This window comes from Cyclopterus lumpus, chromosome 6 (genome assembly GCF_009769545.1).
Source record: "Cyclopterus lumpus isolate fCycLum1 chromosome 6, fCycLum1.pri, whole genome shotgun sequence".
NCBI classification, from domain to species: Eukaryota; Metazoa; Chordata; class Actinopteri; order Perciformes; family Cyclopteridae; genus Cyclopterus; species Cyclopterus lumpus.
Genome location: NC_046971.1, coordinates 10,073,056 through 10,086,603, shown reverse-complemented (window position 1 = coordinate 10,086,603; position 13,548 = coordinate 10,073,056). Strand labels below are relative to the sequence as shown.

Genomic DNA, 13,548 nt, shown 5'->3' with positions numbered 1-13,548 from the left:
CGTCACTTGGTCTGTAAATCCAAGATGTCGAGATAACGTTTTTAAAAAAAACGGCAGACAACCAGTCCAGCTCATTGGACTCCCCAAGTTTCAGTAATTGATCCGATTGCTCCTGAGCCGGTGTGTGTGTGTGAGTGTGTGTGTGTGTGTGTGTGTGTGTGTGTGTGTGTGTGTGTGTGTGTGTGTGTGTGCCTTCCACAGCAAGGTGACCGCGGTGGTGCTGAGCGGACAGCTCCCGGTGGAGGCGGCGCGCTGCTTCCAGTCTGCCTCCAGACTCTCCTCCTTCACACCGACGCTCAGCCCGCTTTGTCTCCTCGCACAGATGCTCTCCTGCTCGGGAACTTGACCCTCTCTTTCACGCGTCGCTGGTAAGAAAACAGCCTACTCTATTTGAAGGGAGGTGGAAGGCTGCTTTCTGAGCTGCATGGGTGAACAAATAAAGAGAATCGGAGATGAGTAGGCGTCAAACCTCCCCAAAAAGAAAAACGCCCAAAACTGCCTGTTATTCTCACTGTGGCCGGCTCTGCTCTCAGATCAGATGGAGCATGCCCAGTGGACAGCTTTTAAGTTCTCCAATTAAAAGCTGTTGAAATTGTCATCGCTGCCCATTTTCGTCGCTCGGAGATTTATTGGTCAGCGGGCTGTGACTGTCAGGGGGGGGGGGGGGGGGGGGGGGGGGGGGGGGACTCGTCGTCTTCATGCACAGTCGTTTGAAGAAGGTGTGACCCTGAGCCATGCACGCGCATATCCGCCCATATCACAGAGTCTGATCATATGCCTCCCTATGGCTCATATGCCTTCTTATGGCTCAGTGGTTTACGGATGTAAGATTCAGTGAGTGGTTGACAGTCTCGTGTGAATGTCTCTGCTCTGACTGTGAGGATGTTTTGAAACAATAAGTTGAGAGGTTGTTGTTGTTTGCGCAACTCTCATGCGCTGCACTTGATCTGTGTAATAATTAGCCCCCACTTGTGTGTAATGTGCCACCAGGGGGCGTCATTGCTCACTGCAAATAAGTGCCTTTTTTTGTCCAGATTTATGTCTGTTATTTATCGCGATATCTTAAATGTTTGTCAACAGATTAAAAATAGGTGAAAAAAAATCGGCCATTAAACAGTTTTTAATGAAGGATTCCTTACCATTGACATGTTTATAGCTTAATTTACGCATTTCATAATCGATGAATAACAACAAATTAAACAATTTCACACACATATGCCCGTGCCATGACTTTCATGCAGAAATGTACTTTTAAAACATGCTTTTATTATTAAAAGATTGGAAAGTGTAGGTATACGTATTTCCTTCCTGTCTTTTTCTTTCTACCTCAGAAAATAACACGAGGACTTCTGTCCTCCACTTCATGACCATAACCCATTTTTAAGCTCGCAGAGGAACTCATTGTGCTCTTTATGTTCGCTCTTGCGGATGGGGAGCTTGTTGTTCCCTCAGCCTTCTTCTCCTCCTGTCCGCTTCACTTAGTGGGCAGTTCTCCGTCTCGGTTTTCACTCTTGATTATAAAGGAGGAGTTTTCAGCAGAGAGGCACTTATAGTCCTGAATAAACTCTGGCTGTGTGATCCGGGACAGTAGGCTGACTTCACTAGCTTTTCATTTGGGCAAAAGGACGAGCTGATAAAAACTGGCAACATGGTTGTGGCGGGCTGCACGAAATGCATAAAATATATGTTATTTTTCTTTAATTTTATTTTCTGGGTGAGTTGAACATATTTGACTATTAAATAGATGTTGACTTTGCGCCTTTGATGTTTGAGTAACTTCTGTTTAAAAACGTGTTGATTGATAAAGCGGCTGCACGCGTCTGTTTAGCTCAAGGCTTAAAGTTAATACATTATAAGTCCTGCTGTGGACTTTTCATTATGTTGCTGTGTCTTTGAGGGCATCAGCAGAAGAACCGTGTCCGGGCAGGAGTTGAAATGCTCTTCATCAACAGTTACTTTTTTCTACCTCCAAGGAGCACTTCACACTGGGAGGGCTTCAGTCCTCTCACAGGGATAAGACTGTTTTTTCCATCACATTACTGCTATTTTAGATACATAATTTCATTGATTCAACGACTGTTCATATTATTCAAATACTCCAGACAGACTGGTCTGATTTCTGAAGTTGTTTCTGAAGGCTAAGTCAACCAAATTGGATGGTTTCTTGTTATTTCAAGGAGTCTCTCCACAGATTAAATAAAGAGGTAGATTGAACAGGGCTAATGGGGTTTCTGGGGGAGGGGAGAGCGGTTTTCCTTTTGACATTTCCTTTGTTCCTTTACCTGGTGACCAGACGTAGCATTTGCTGCCTTTGAACCTCCAAGGAGCTCAGGAAACACGTCACTTATTGTACAGCCTTGTTTTCTGAAAGGTTATTTCAGTAATAAGCGACACAGTGCTGTTTGCCTTTTACACTTACTTACATCACGTCAGACTTCCTGCAGATGTGCTGTGCACTTCATTTGTTCACTCGTGGCGATGCACAGAATTGATCACTAGTTGTTTGGGAATTTCCGTTTGACTTTATCTCCACATAACAGTCGTCTTTTTTTAGATAAGCCACCACATCCTGGACACTTGATGGAGTGTTTCCTCTGTTGGTTTTGCTGCTGCGCCTGTCATTGTAAAAACTCAAAGCCCTCTCTTCCTCATGTTGCTATTTTTCATGTAGAGGATTTAGTTTCCTGTTTCTTGCAGAACAATAGAGTGCAGTCATAGCACTAAATGTGCAGATATCTTGAGATAAACGTTGGCCTAAAGGAAAAGAGTATTGGCATGTGAACAATAAATTGCACTGATCCGTAGTTGTGCTCCATCAGCTTGTACATGATAACACTTGTATCAGGAGATACATAATTGAGGAGAGGGAAAGGGAGATCAAGTTAAAAAACCAAGTTCTTGAGTTGGCTTTGAAACAAAGTAGTGAGGACGTAGTCTGTGCCGTAGGTCACTGAGGTGTCAGGATGTTCTTTCATCACTTCTCTGGAAGGACACTGGAAAGTTCACAGCCTCCCGGCGGAGCTAAACACACAGAGAAAAACTAGCCGAAAGGTTTGGACACTGAGGTTTGGACACACATTTGATCTTAGGAGAGTCAGGCTCGTTTAATGGGCCTTGAAAGAAGAACAGTCTTAATTAATAGGATGTTATAATATTCATCGGAACATCTCTCTTCAATGTCGGACATTTTAAAAGGCTCTGGTTTTCCCCGAGGTTTCACCAAAGTAAAGAAAAAGGAAAATAATGAAAACCATTTTCTCTTTGGGGACAGCTGGCCGGAGGTGTTATCTTAGCAGTGGCCCTGTGGCTCCGCCATGACAGTCAAACCAGCAACCTCCTCATCCTCCAGTTTGAAGGCCACCAGGCACCAGGCACCTTCTACATCAGTGAGTATACTCCATCAACAGAAGAGCTTCACCTTCACATCAAACATTGTTTGCCGTGATCATTTCATTCTTCAATGCTAAATGTACACTGAGTGTAGCGGCCTCAGTGTGGACAAATTAACAAGGACATCTTAACATTTAATACAATCAACGACGACAACACAACACAGTTTGGGCTCAGGAATGTATCATAGATGCCAACCCAACAGAGATCATAGTCTTCACAAAACAAGTATTTTTTTCAGAGCTACTATATCAATTTGTTTATGATAATTGATCCACTTCCGGTAAGTGGCTTTGTCATCATTGCTTCTCTCCTATTTCCTCATAAGCATATGTCCTCCTTGAGACACTAGTTACTCTTCCCTTTAGTACTGCTTCTCCTTATTCCTCATGCTCCTCTTAACAGGACACCCGCTGTTAACAGAGTGATGAAACCTAACTCATTCAAATAATTAAGTAATTGTCTTACACACTCAGCTGGAACCATGTGAGTCTAGAAATAGTAGGAGCAGTGTGACCTTTGAGCAAAAACCAGGAAACAGGACCTGCGTATATCCGCAGCGTGACCATAGTTTTTCTTTCGGCTGTCACTCTAACACTAATGACCACACACTGAAGGTGATGTTTCTTTAACGCACATATGTTTATAACTTCAGCCTCAAGGTTCTTTCAAGAGAGAGGCCAGATGCCTCAGACAAAATGGTTTGTGAGCACGGTGCATAAATAAAGCCATCATGTGCTTCCCGTCGCTTGCACTTTAAAGTCAGGAATTTTTAGTGTCCATGCAGTCCAGCATGGTCTCTCTGTATGTCTTTGTAAAAGGTTTCCACAGAATCAGGAATATGTGTTTTAGGTCTTTCCCTCCACATGAACTATTCAATTAAATTCAATTCAGTTTTTTTTGTATAGCCCAATATCACAAATTACAAATTTGCCTCAGAGGGCTTTACAATCTGTACATATACGACATCCCTGTCCCAGGACCTCACAATTGGATCAGGAAAAACTCCCCAAAAATAACCATTCAAAGGGAAAAAAGGGAAAAAGGGAAAACTACAGTCTTAAATCACGTCTATTTCACTGGACTCAGCAAAACACACATTGGCCCTAAAACCTGCAATACATGATACGATTCAAAGGTCCGTCCTCTTGGTTAGTTGTGGTGGTGAACTCCAGTGAGTCCATTAATTCACATGTGGTCTTCACATTGCTGTCCCATACTTACCCCTCAGTAAGTATACAGAGCGAATGCAAGCCCGTGCTTTTTATAGAGGCACACTCGTGATTTTAAAGGCAGGGCGGCAAGCAAGGCCCACCCAACCAAGATCAAGAGACTGTTTCTTTTCTTCTTATGTTACCCTCCCTTGAACATACGCCCTTGCATAATTCAAATAACCTTGTACATCTGCGCATTACCCCTCAAATTAGAGTTTGGAGTGGATGTTTTTAGCATGCTGGTACAGCAAAGTAGTATTTATGTAAGGCAGAAAATACACATTCTCCAGCCTCCTATAACCAGCGCCTGAACTCATAATTGGTGGCAGTTGTATGTAGTCTGGTGTGGTTAGTGCTCCAGCCTCTCGTGCTGTGGGAGACAGATGCTTCAGTTTCTTTGCCAAGTATGTATAACGCAGAACCTCAGCCTGACAACTTTTCTGCATTATTTCAAAACTGAAAGAAAGAAAGAAGACAGTTGCATTGTGGGTAAGCAGGCTGTGAAGGAATGATTTCTTATACACTTGTGTATATCAATGTACACAATGACAAAGCATTCCCCTGAAGCCTCACAGCTGTTGATGCTTTGTCTAAACAGGACATTTCCAACATTTCCCACATGGAAATGGCAAAACAAAGACCTGTTGGGTTTTAACGTCGTATTCATTGCAACTCTGTTTGCTCCGTGTCTCAGTAAGATAGCTGTTTATCAAAGTTTAAATCAAAGACGTACACCTGGGATACAGTAGCGCTGATTCTCTTTTACTTCAACTGAACATGTCACCGTTTCCCCTTTCTGCACGCCAACTGACAATTCAACTGATTTCTACTCCCCGGTGAATACAAAATGTAACTCATATTTATCACCTATGAAACTTCCCTACTTGAGCACTTATGTTAAGGCAGACATTTTTAGTTTACGTCTGAAGTTTTGTGTTTATAAGTGCTACTAAAGTGGACATTTCTGGAGTATGAGAAAAAACTAATTTACAGGAAACAACCTGCATAAGACACAAAAAAACAATAAATATTTCCACGAAACTTCCCCAAGTTTTCTGAGAATTTCTGTTCAAATATGCAATGAGGTATTTTTATAACACAAACTCTTGGTGAATTTAGGAGAAATCCAAAGAGGTAAATAGACAAAGTCCTAAATGAAACACCTGCATTTGTATTTCAGATCTGTTCTTTCCACCAGTCTGAAAGAAGACATGTTGTGGAAGGAAAATAGCACAACATTGACTGTATTTGAATCTCACCTGAACTATTTAAAGGAACAGTTCAACATTTAGTGTAATGTGCTCATTCCCTTTCTTGATAAGAGTGAAACAAGAAAATCAATACCACTCTTTATCGACATGGTATCAATCTTCCCTTCTACCTTTTTAAAGTGAATAAACGTTGTGAGTTGTGAATACATTTGAGCCGGCTTTGATAAGCTACAAACATGTTGTGTGACTTTAACGTAGTGTTTCACTGCAGGAGGTCAGCTTTTAAAGACCAGATTCCTGTCTGCTCGGACCCTTTTGTTCCAACTCATTCTGTTAACAAGATGATAGGTGGAAATGATTATAAAGAGCCTTTTAAATAATTAATCCTCTTCTCATCATTTATCCATTGATTCACAGTATGACTGAGTTCATCTCAGTTTATTGATGTCACACACCGACCGTGTGAACATGACTACACAGCTCTTTTTTTAATATACGAGAAGTGGGCTTTCAGCTGGTCTTCACCTCCCCCTCTTCCTACCTGGAGATTACACTGGCACACAAGAAATAAATGAACTTCCCCAGTGGTATAAAATCGCCTGTCTCCCTTAAGGTCTCAATAGCCTTCAGACCTCAAAGGGTGTTGTCATAGTAATGGAAGGCAGTGGAAATAATGTCTGCTTTGCCGCATTGCCGGGTTACTGGCTGGTAGCTGTTTCTCACTCCAATAAAAACCTGAAAGAGGGGGGGGGGGTTGAGTTGAGACAGCCAGAGAAAGCGAGAGTGTAGGTGAGTAGGGAGAAGGACTGTGCTGACATGTCAGCTACGTTAGAGCCTGTGCATGTTTTAGTGTGAGTAAGAATAGAAAGCCCAGAAACTCCTGGAACGTCCTCTTAAAAGCAAGTGAGGAAGCATTTGCATCCTTTACTTAAGTAAAAGTAGCAATCACTTAAATACTGTCAGGTATACCTTATGCCACTATTTCAGTGTTGCAACGCACATTTGTGTTCACAGTTTGGAGAATTCTTTGCTTCTTCTGTGACATTTGATAATTTCACCTTTAGTTAGACCTGCTGGGTCTTGATTATTTAAATTAAATCATTTCAGAAGGGAAGAGAGGGAATTTATTTAATTTATTTAATAATCTATTTTTTAATTGTTTTCTATAAATTAATAACGAGTTTTATTATGTCAAAACCTAATCTGAAGAATAACTAGTGATGTCAAGTATAAAGTACAATCAATTAGAAATCGAGTCAATGTATTTTGTTATCGTAATCATAAGATTTTCAGTTTTAGTGTTCGAGTTGGGAGATTGCTTTGGATCTGCTGTTATGAAAATGCAAACTGCAGTTTTTCTAAAACATTATATCCTTCTGGCAATTAATTAATGCAGGTTATTAATTTGATTAATTCCTGTTGGAACAGAGCCACTTAACCTCTCAACCTCCGCTGAACAAACTGTCCCTGTAATCACTCTGATGGAAAGATAAAGAACCTGATTAAAGGAATTAGTATCTCGGCCTGCTAATAGAAGATACACATTCATTGCTGAACATCTCAATCAGCACAAGGCGAGAAAGTGCTGAGAAAAAAAGAGCCAGTAATGGATGCCTTCATGTCACCAAGTACTTTAAATCAAACTCACCATACACACAGTACAATATATATATTTTCACCCTCAGTTTTTGTGCTGAATGTTTTCCTTTAAGCTACATTAAACATAAACCAGACCTCTGCTGCAATCTGAGCGTTTTACTGCAGCACTACCTGTTGCCTGCCAACAGAAGTATGCAACAGGCTTCTGTTGGCCGTTAAACGTTGTGGAAACCACATTTTTGTCATCACTATGGATAATGGCCAAACATATATATATTTTTAAAAGGTTAATACATTGCTTGAGCTCTCAGTAGGTTTTTTTGGGGGGGGGACTCCTCTTTATATCAGTTTAATTACATAAAGATGTGTGTATATATGTGGTTGTGTGTCTGTGTGTTCACATGTTTCCCCGTGTTTCCTGGGGAAGGATAATGCTCGGGGTCAGGGGTCAGTGCAGAGGGGGTTTTGTGGGGGATTGGGGATGCCTGGAAGCTATTTCCTGGCCTGACAGCTGAACAGAGTCAGCTCCGCCGGTCTCTCTCTCAGGATCTGGGGGATGTTTTCTCCAGGATGTCAATAATGTCATGTCACTCTACAAAGAAGGCAGGAGAAACATCAGATCAATGATCAACACACTGCGCTGACACTGCTGCCCCCTAGTGGTGCTCAGGACACATGATTAAATACTTGTCTTTAAATTCTCATGTAATATTGATAGATTCCTGTTGTCTCTGTGTTTACAGGTGTGTACATACTGATAGCTGTTGGGGCTGTGATGATGCTCGTGGGCTTCCTCGGGTGTTACGGTGCCATTCAAGAATCTCAGTGCCTGTTGGGAACAGTGAGTATCTTCTGTTTGAATTAACTAATTTCAGATCATTTGAATCTGAATACATGAATAGTTTTGCTTATTTTCTTTCTCTAGTTCTTCTTCTTCTTGGTGATCCTCTTTGCTTGTGAAGTGGCTGCAGCAATGTGGGGCTTCATGAACAGGGACACAGTAAGCCACACAAACACTAGCCTGCCACTGTCACTGAATATTTGATGTTTGCATTGATTTCCACCTCTGCTGTAGTGAACCTGCTTTGTTGTCTCTGAAACACAGATTTCAAAGGAACTGATCAACTTCTACGACTCCGCCTACATCAAAGCTGTGGACGTCTCAGGGTCTCCGAGCAAAGACTCTGCCATCAAGGTGCTGGATGTGTTCCACACTACGGTACGTCATGATGCACAAACAACAATATGTATATGAGCGACATTAAATCGATCTGATGGTTGTATTTTGTTGAGTAAGTGACCTCTTGTTTCTTTGTGTCCCTTTCAGCTCGACTGCTGTGGTAAAGGTGACGACACCGCTCTTTTCAAACAAGTCGCCGGCACCTTGTGTCCCAGAAAGTCTCCAGAAGATCTTCTGAAATCTCAGGTGAACAAACATTCTGACTAAAATGAACACAGGTAGAGAAATGGTCTTCATTGGAAATGATCTGCCATCCTTTGTAACGTTGCAGATTAGACATGAAATTATACATTTGAGGTTTTAGGACATTTTAACTGATTTATGGATCAGAACATTGAACCAAATGCTAAACAAATACAGCTGAATATGAAATAGTAGTTTGACTGACCAGCGTTGACTGGGTGTCAAAAAGGAATGGGCTGTTTTGAACCAGTTTTAGTGTTGATTTTCTTTCAAACTAAAATATATGCATATTTTGTGTGAAACACAATTAGCTCAAGTCAGCAAAGAGTTATAACACGACGTGCATTTGACACTCAAGACTGCAAAGGATGCACATATTATTATTGATATTATTATTATTATCAATCAGCAACACATAGTGACATTTGTCTTTGAGAAGAGAAGAGTTCACAAACATATTTACTTTGGGTAAATAAACACTAATACAAACAACAACACTGGGTCCCAGTAACACACTGTCTTGGTGGGTACTGGGTGAAATTGAAAAGAGGAGGGACTAATTTAAAAGAGGAGGGACACATCCAGACAAAGGTACTCACACCACAGACACAACTATACTTAACTAGCACAAAATAAATCCACATGCCTTCAAAGAAATATCTTGTTTATCTTTTAGTTTTTATTCTATCTTTATTTAAAAGGGACCATGTACAGTTAAAAAATAAATGTCACCATTTGATGCACTGTACCAGATTGTAGCTACAGCTAATTTGCCTCTGTAGTCCCTTGACAGACATAACAAACATAAAACAATAGCAAACAGTACAGGATAAGACACAATACAACAGTATATGTGGTAAGAAGAACACACAATACACACAATGCAAAGCTACAGTACAGCACATTAAACGTAAGGAGTCTTTTTAAGGCAATGTTTGCTGATCACCAGGTGATAACGATTTGAGTTGATTACTGCGTCTCCAAGTAAAGCCAGTTATTCTCTTTCTAACTGGCCTGAGAAAGATCTTCCAGATAGAAACATTGCTCAGTATATTGTTTTGGTGTTATATTGACCCAAATGACTAATAGTATAGTATATATCGATAGTGTTTATGTTGGCAATAGAAAACATGGTCGATTTATAATTATTCAGAACTGTGCGGTCAGAAGCATCTGATATTCAGACGCAGCTCTCCTTTAAAGTAACCCGGTGGAACGAGCTCCCCATTGACATCAGGACAGCAGAAAGTCTCTACATCTTCCGTAGCAAACTAAAAACACATCTTTTTCGACTATATCTTGAATAGGGAAGGTAGCGCCGTAGTAGCACTTTAGTAGCACTTAAATGGCTCTTACTGATAGTACTTTGTAGTTTAACTTTATTGAAGAAATTGTACTTTCTTGATTCTTGTTGTTCTGAGTTTGGACTCATGGTTTAATGCACTTATTGTAAGTCGCTTTGGATAAAAGCGTCAGCTAAATGACATGTAATGTAATGTAATGTAAAGTGTAAGGTGTGTGTGTGCGGTTTGAGGGGTGAAAACTTCCATCCCAGCGTCTGTGTCAACGTCTGTGTTTCTGCCTCCTCCCAGAGCTGCCACACTCAGCTGATCGAGCTGTTCTCGGAAAAGCTCTACCTGATTGGTCTGGCTGCTCTGGTGGTTGCTGTCATCATGGTGAGTGAAAATACAAGATGGGTATTGTCGTGGGATACGGCTCCAACCACGGCGAAACATTCCCCTGAAACTTGACTTTCAACAGCCATGATAAAACTTATTGAATTAAGCCGCTCTGTTCTTTTCCCCATTCAGATCTTCGAGATGATCTTCACCATGGTGCTCTGTTGTGGCATCCGTAACAACCCGGGAGTATACTAGGAGACTGTGTTGCTACGCATCAGCTCCTCTTCTTTGTGATTTTAACCCGACAAGATGGATATCTTTCATTTTTTTACCCTAGATTAAAAAATGCATCAGCAGCTCGGTCTTGATAATCTATAAACACTCATCATTCTTAAACAATGATTTAGACGTTTCTTTATTTATCACATATCTTCATATGAATCATTTATACATATGATATGTTGTGAAATATTTTTCTGAGGTCATTTTTATGGATGTATAAATTGTATATATACTTGTCATATGTTAATAACACTTAGTAGAGTGCATGTATTCCCTGATTGATTGTTTGCGAAGCATCTTGCTGCAGTGCTAGTGTTAAAATATAATTTAAGCAGCAGGGTGTCATTGGTCTAAGGGGATGTACTGTCTTACTCTAATGATTATCAGGTTGACGACTGTGTGTCTCTTCTTTGTGCCTAATGGACCATCTTCATGCTCTCTTTACTTTATTAACTTGTGAAACACTCATCCTTAAATAAACAGTTATTTCTTCTTACTCAACCTGTTTTTTTAATAATGCTAATAAATGATGTCACCTTCCTTTTTTTGGAACATACTACACTGGTGTTTTCCAACCTTTTATTTTGCTTGTGACTCCTTAAGATGAAGCAAATTCTCTTTCAATGTCTGTAAATTGTAATCAGGAAAATAAAAGTATGTTGTGAATCCAAAGGAGTTGGAGTTTTTTACCATACATTTCCTACCATCTCTTGAAGTACTAGATTCCTCTTGTGAGCCCCTGTAAGGGTCAAGCCTCCTATACAGATGTTTTTCTTTAGCGACATTGTTCACTGTGAAATTGTTTTAAATGTAAGACTGAGATCATTATTTGACCGTGTAACACTTACTGTACAAGCTTTCTTTTTGACAATAAACTACGCCATGTGTATGCCAATCTGTCTTCGCCTTGACACGTTTTACACTTTCACTCAACAAGCCAAACGTATTTACCGTGAGTCACCACAGGGGGGCAGTGTGGTTTCAACGCTGCTCTTGCTCAATCAGCACAATCTATCCCTCTGCAGCACTTTGAATACATTAAAAACTCATCAGACTTGTATTTCTGGCACTGTGGCAGCGGACACACCCAGAACACTCAGTGTTTGTTCAGCCAACAGGTTCATTTTCTTATCAGAGAACACAGCTCTTATTTAATGATTTGTGGTGTCAAACCAAATGTATCATAAATGAGCACAATACCTGAAAGGAGACATCCTTCCATTAAAAAAAAATATTCTTTATTTATTTTCTAATAGTCTTTAATATTATAAAAATATCTCGCTTCTCTATAAAAAACATTGGAAGTGAACAGCAGCACAACATCCCAAACTATCACCTTTCTAAAATAGTTGAATAAAGGTTAACATTATAACCAATAATAAAGACAGAATTAATGGCAGGATTGTATAGCAAATAGTTTTTTTACAAACAAAACATGTTCAAATGTTATTTAATTTTAAACTTGTCGACATTATTATTGTTATAGATATGTTTAGAATAAACTTGATGGTGTTCATACTCATATGATTTGTGTGTAAATATGTAATCTGGAGAATGTACTGGGTCTAGTGAGGCCATAATAGCGGGTGAGAGGAGAACCAGGGCCGCAGAGCATGTGAGGCTCCACATCCAGCGGCGCACACTGAGGGACAGCATGTGAGTGACCTCCCGCCCTACCAATGGTTCTCCAGCCAGCTCTGGGCGAGCGCTGGCGAGCCGCGTGGCTGTATCCCACAGACCCGGAGCGACCTCCAGAAAGAAAGTATCAATCTGCCCTGCTCCCACACCATAGGACCAGAGAGAGAGGTCAGCGAGTTGAAGGTCTTGTGGAGCTTCTTTACTCTGAAAACGTTGAAGCACATTTTTTATTTGACTTTAATTTTCGTAAAAAAATAAATAAATCAGAACTTAATTTAATTATGAAATAGAGAACAATTTTTTTATTTTTTTATATTCGGACCAGGTAGCCTATCTTTGGACTACAAGATCAAAAGCTCTCTTCCTGGGTCCGTTTACTTCGTAGCGCCGGTTAGCATCATAGCTAGGCTAACAGACATTATAGGACGGGTCCTAAGGGCGGCCAGCGAGTTAGTTTAGTCTCACAAAGTTGTAGTCAGCAGTCTCTTTTATTACTCAATGTGTTTACTTGGGCATACTTATATACATATTATATTAATATCCTAATTAAATATATATTAACATATCTATATGTGAAAGAACTCTTTGAGATGCTTTATTATTATTTTGGCATCACTCATCTGGGGACTCTTGGCCCTCTATGGCAGCTCTAAAAACATACCAGACATAAAATTATTTATATTTAGCCCAACATTATAAAACATCAAATATTTCCTTACTGGGTTTAATAACGATGCTTTATGGGTTGTGTATGCTGTCTTGTCAGCGTGGGGCCTTTTGTATGTCTGGGCCCATTGTCTCATCCTCTGTCCATGCTGTATCTCTTTCTACGTGAACACAAAAAAATATATTTTTACTTAATATTTTTTTATTGTAATGTTTGTATAATGTAATGTTTGGGGTTTCATGTACTTTATGTACTGTAATGTATCCTCAGAGATTACCAGACAGAAAGACGGTTGGCTCCTAACGCTCGAGACATTAGACAGAGCAAGGGTGTAACTCTCAGTCACTGGTGTAATCACTTTCTCTGACGCACGCACGCACACACACACACACACACACACACACACACACACACACACACACACTGATCTGTGTCACCCTTGAGGCTGATTTCTGTCCCTCTGTACCATGTGAACTGGGCTGGGAATCCAGTAAAACAGCTG

At 40.4% G+C, this 13,548-nt stretch overlaps 1 protein-coding gene across 1 annotated transcript; it reads left to right on the top strand.

Annotated features, from left to right (window-relative positions):
• Positions 1 to 1,373: 1,373 nt before the first annotated feature.
• On the top strand, positions 1,374 to 11,413 carry LOC117732482 (CD81 antigen-like). Its single transcript, XM_034535452.1, has 8 exons — positions 1,374 to 1,714; positions 3,272 to 3,386; positions 8,158 to 8,255; positions 8,340 to 8,414; positions 8,520 to 8,633; positions 8,742 to 8,840; positions 10,430 to 10,513; positions 10,649 to 11,413. Exons 1-8 carry the CDS (start codon positions 1,649 to 1,651, stop codon positions 10,712 to 10,714), a joined length of 717 nt encoding a protein of 238 aa, XP_034391343.1. The 5' UTR covers positions 1,374 to 1,648; the 3' UTR covers positions 10,715 to 11,413.
• Positions 11,414 to 13,548: the final 2,135 nt, after the last annotated feature.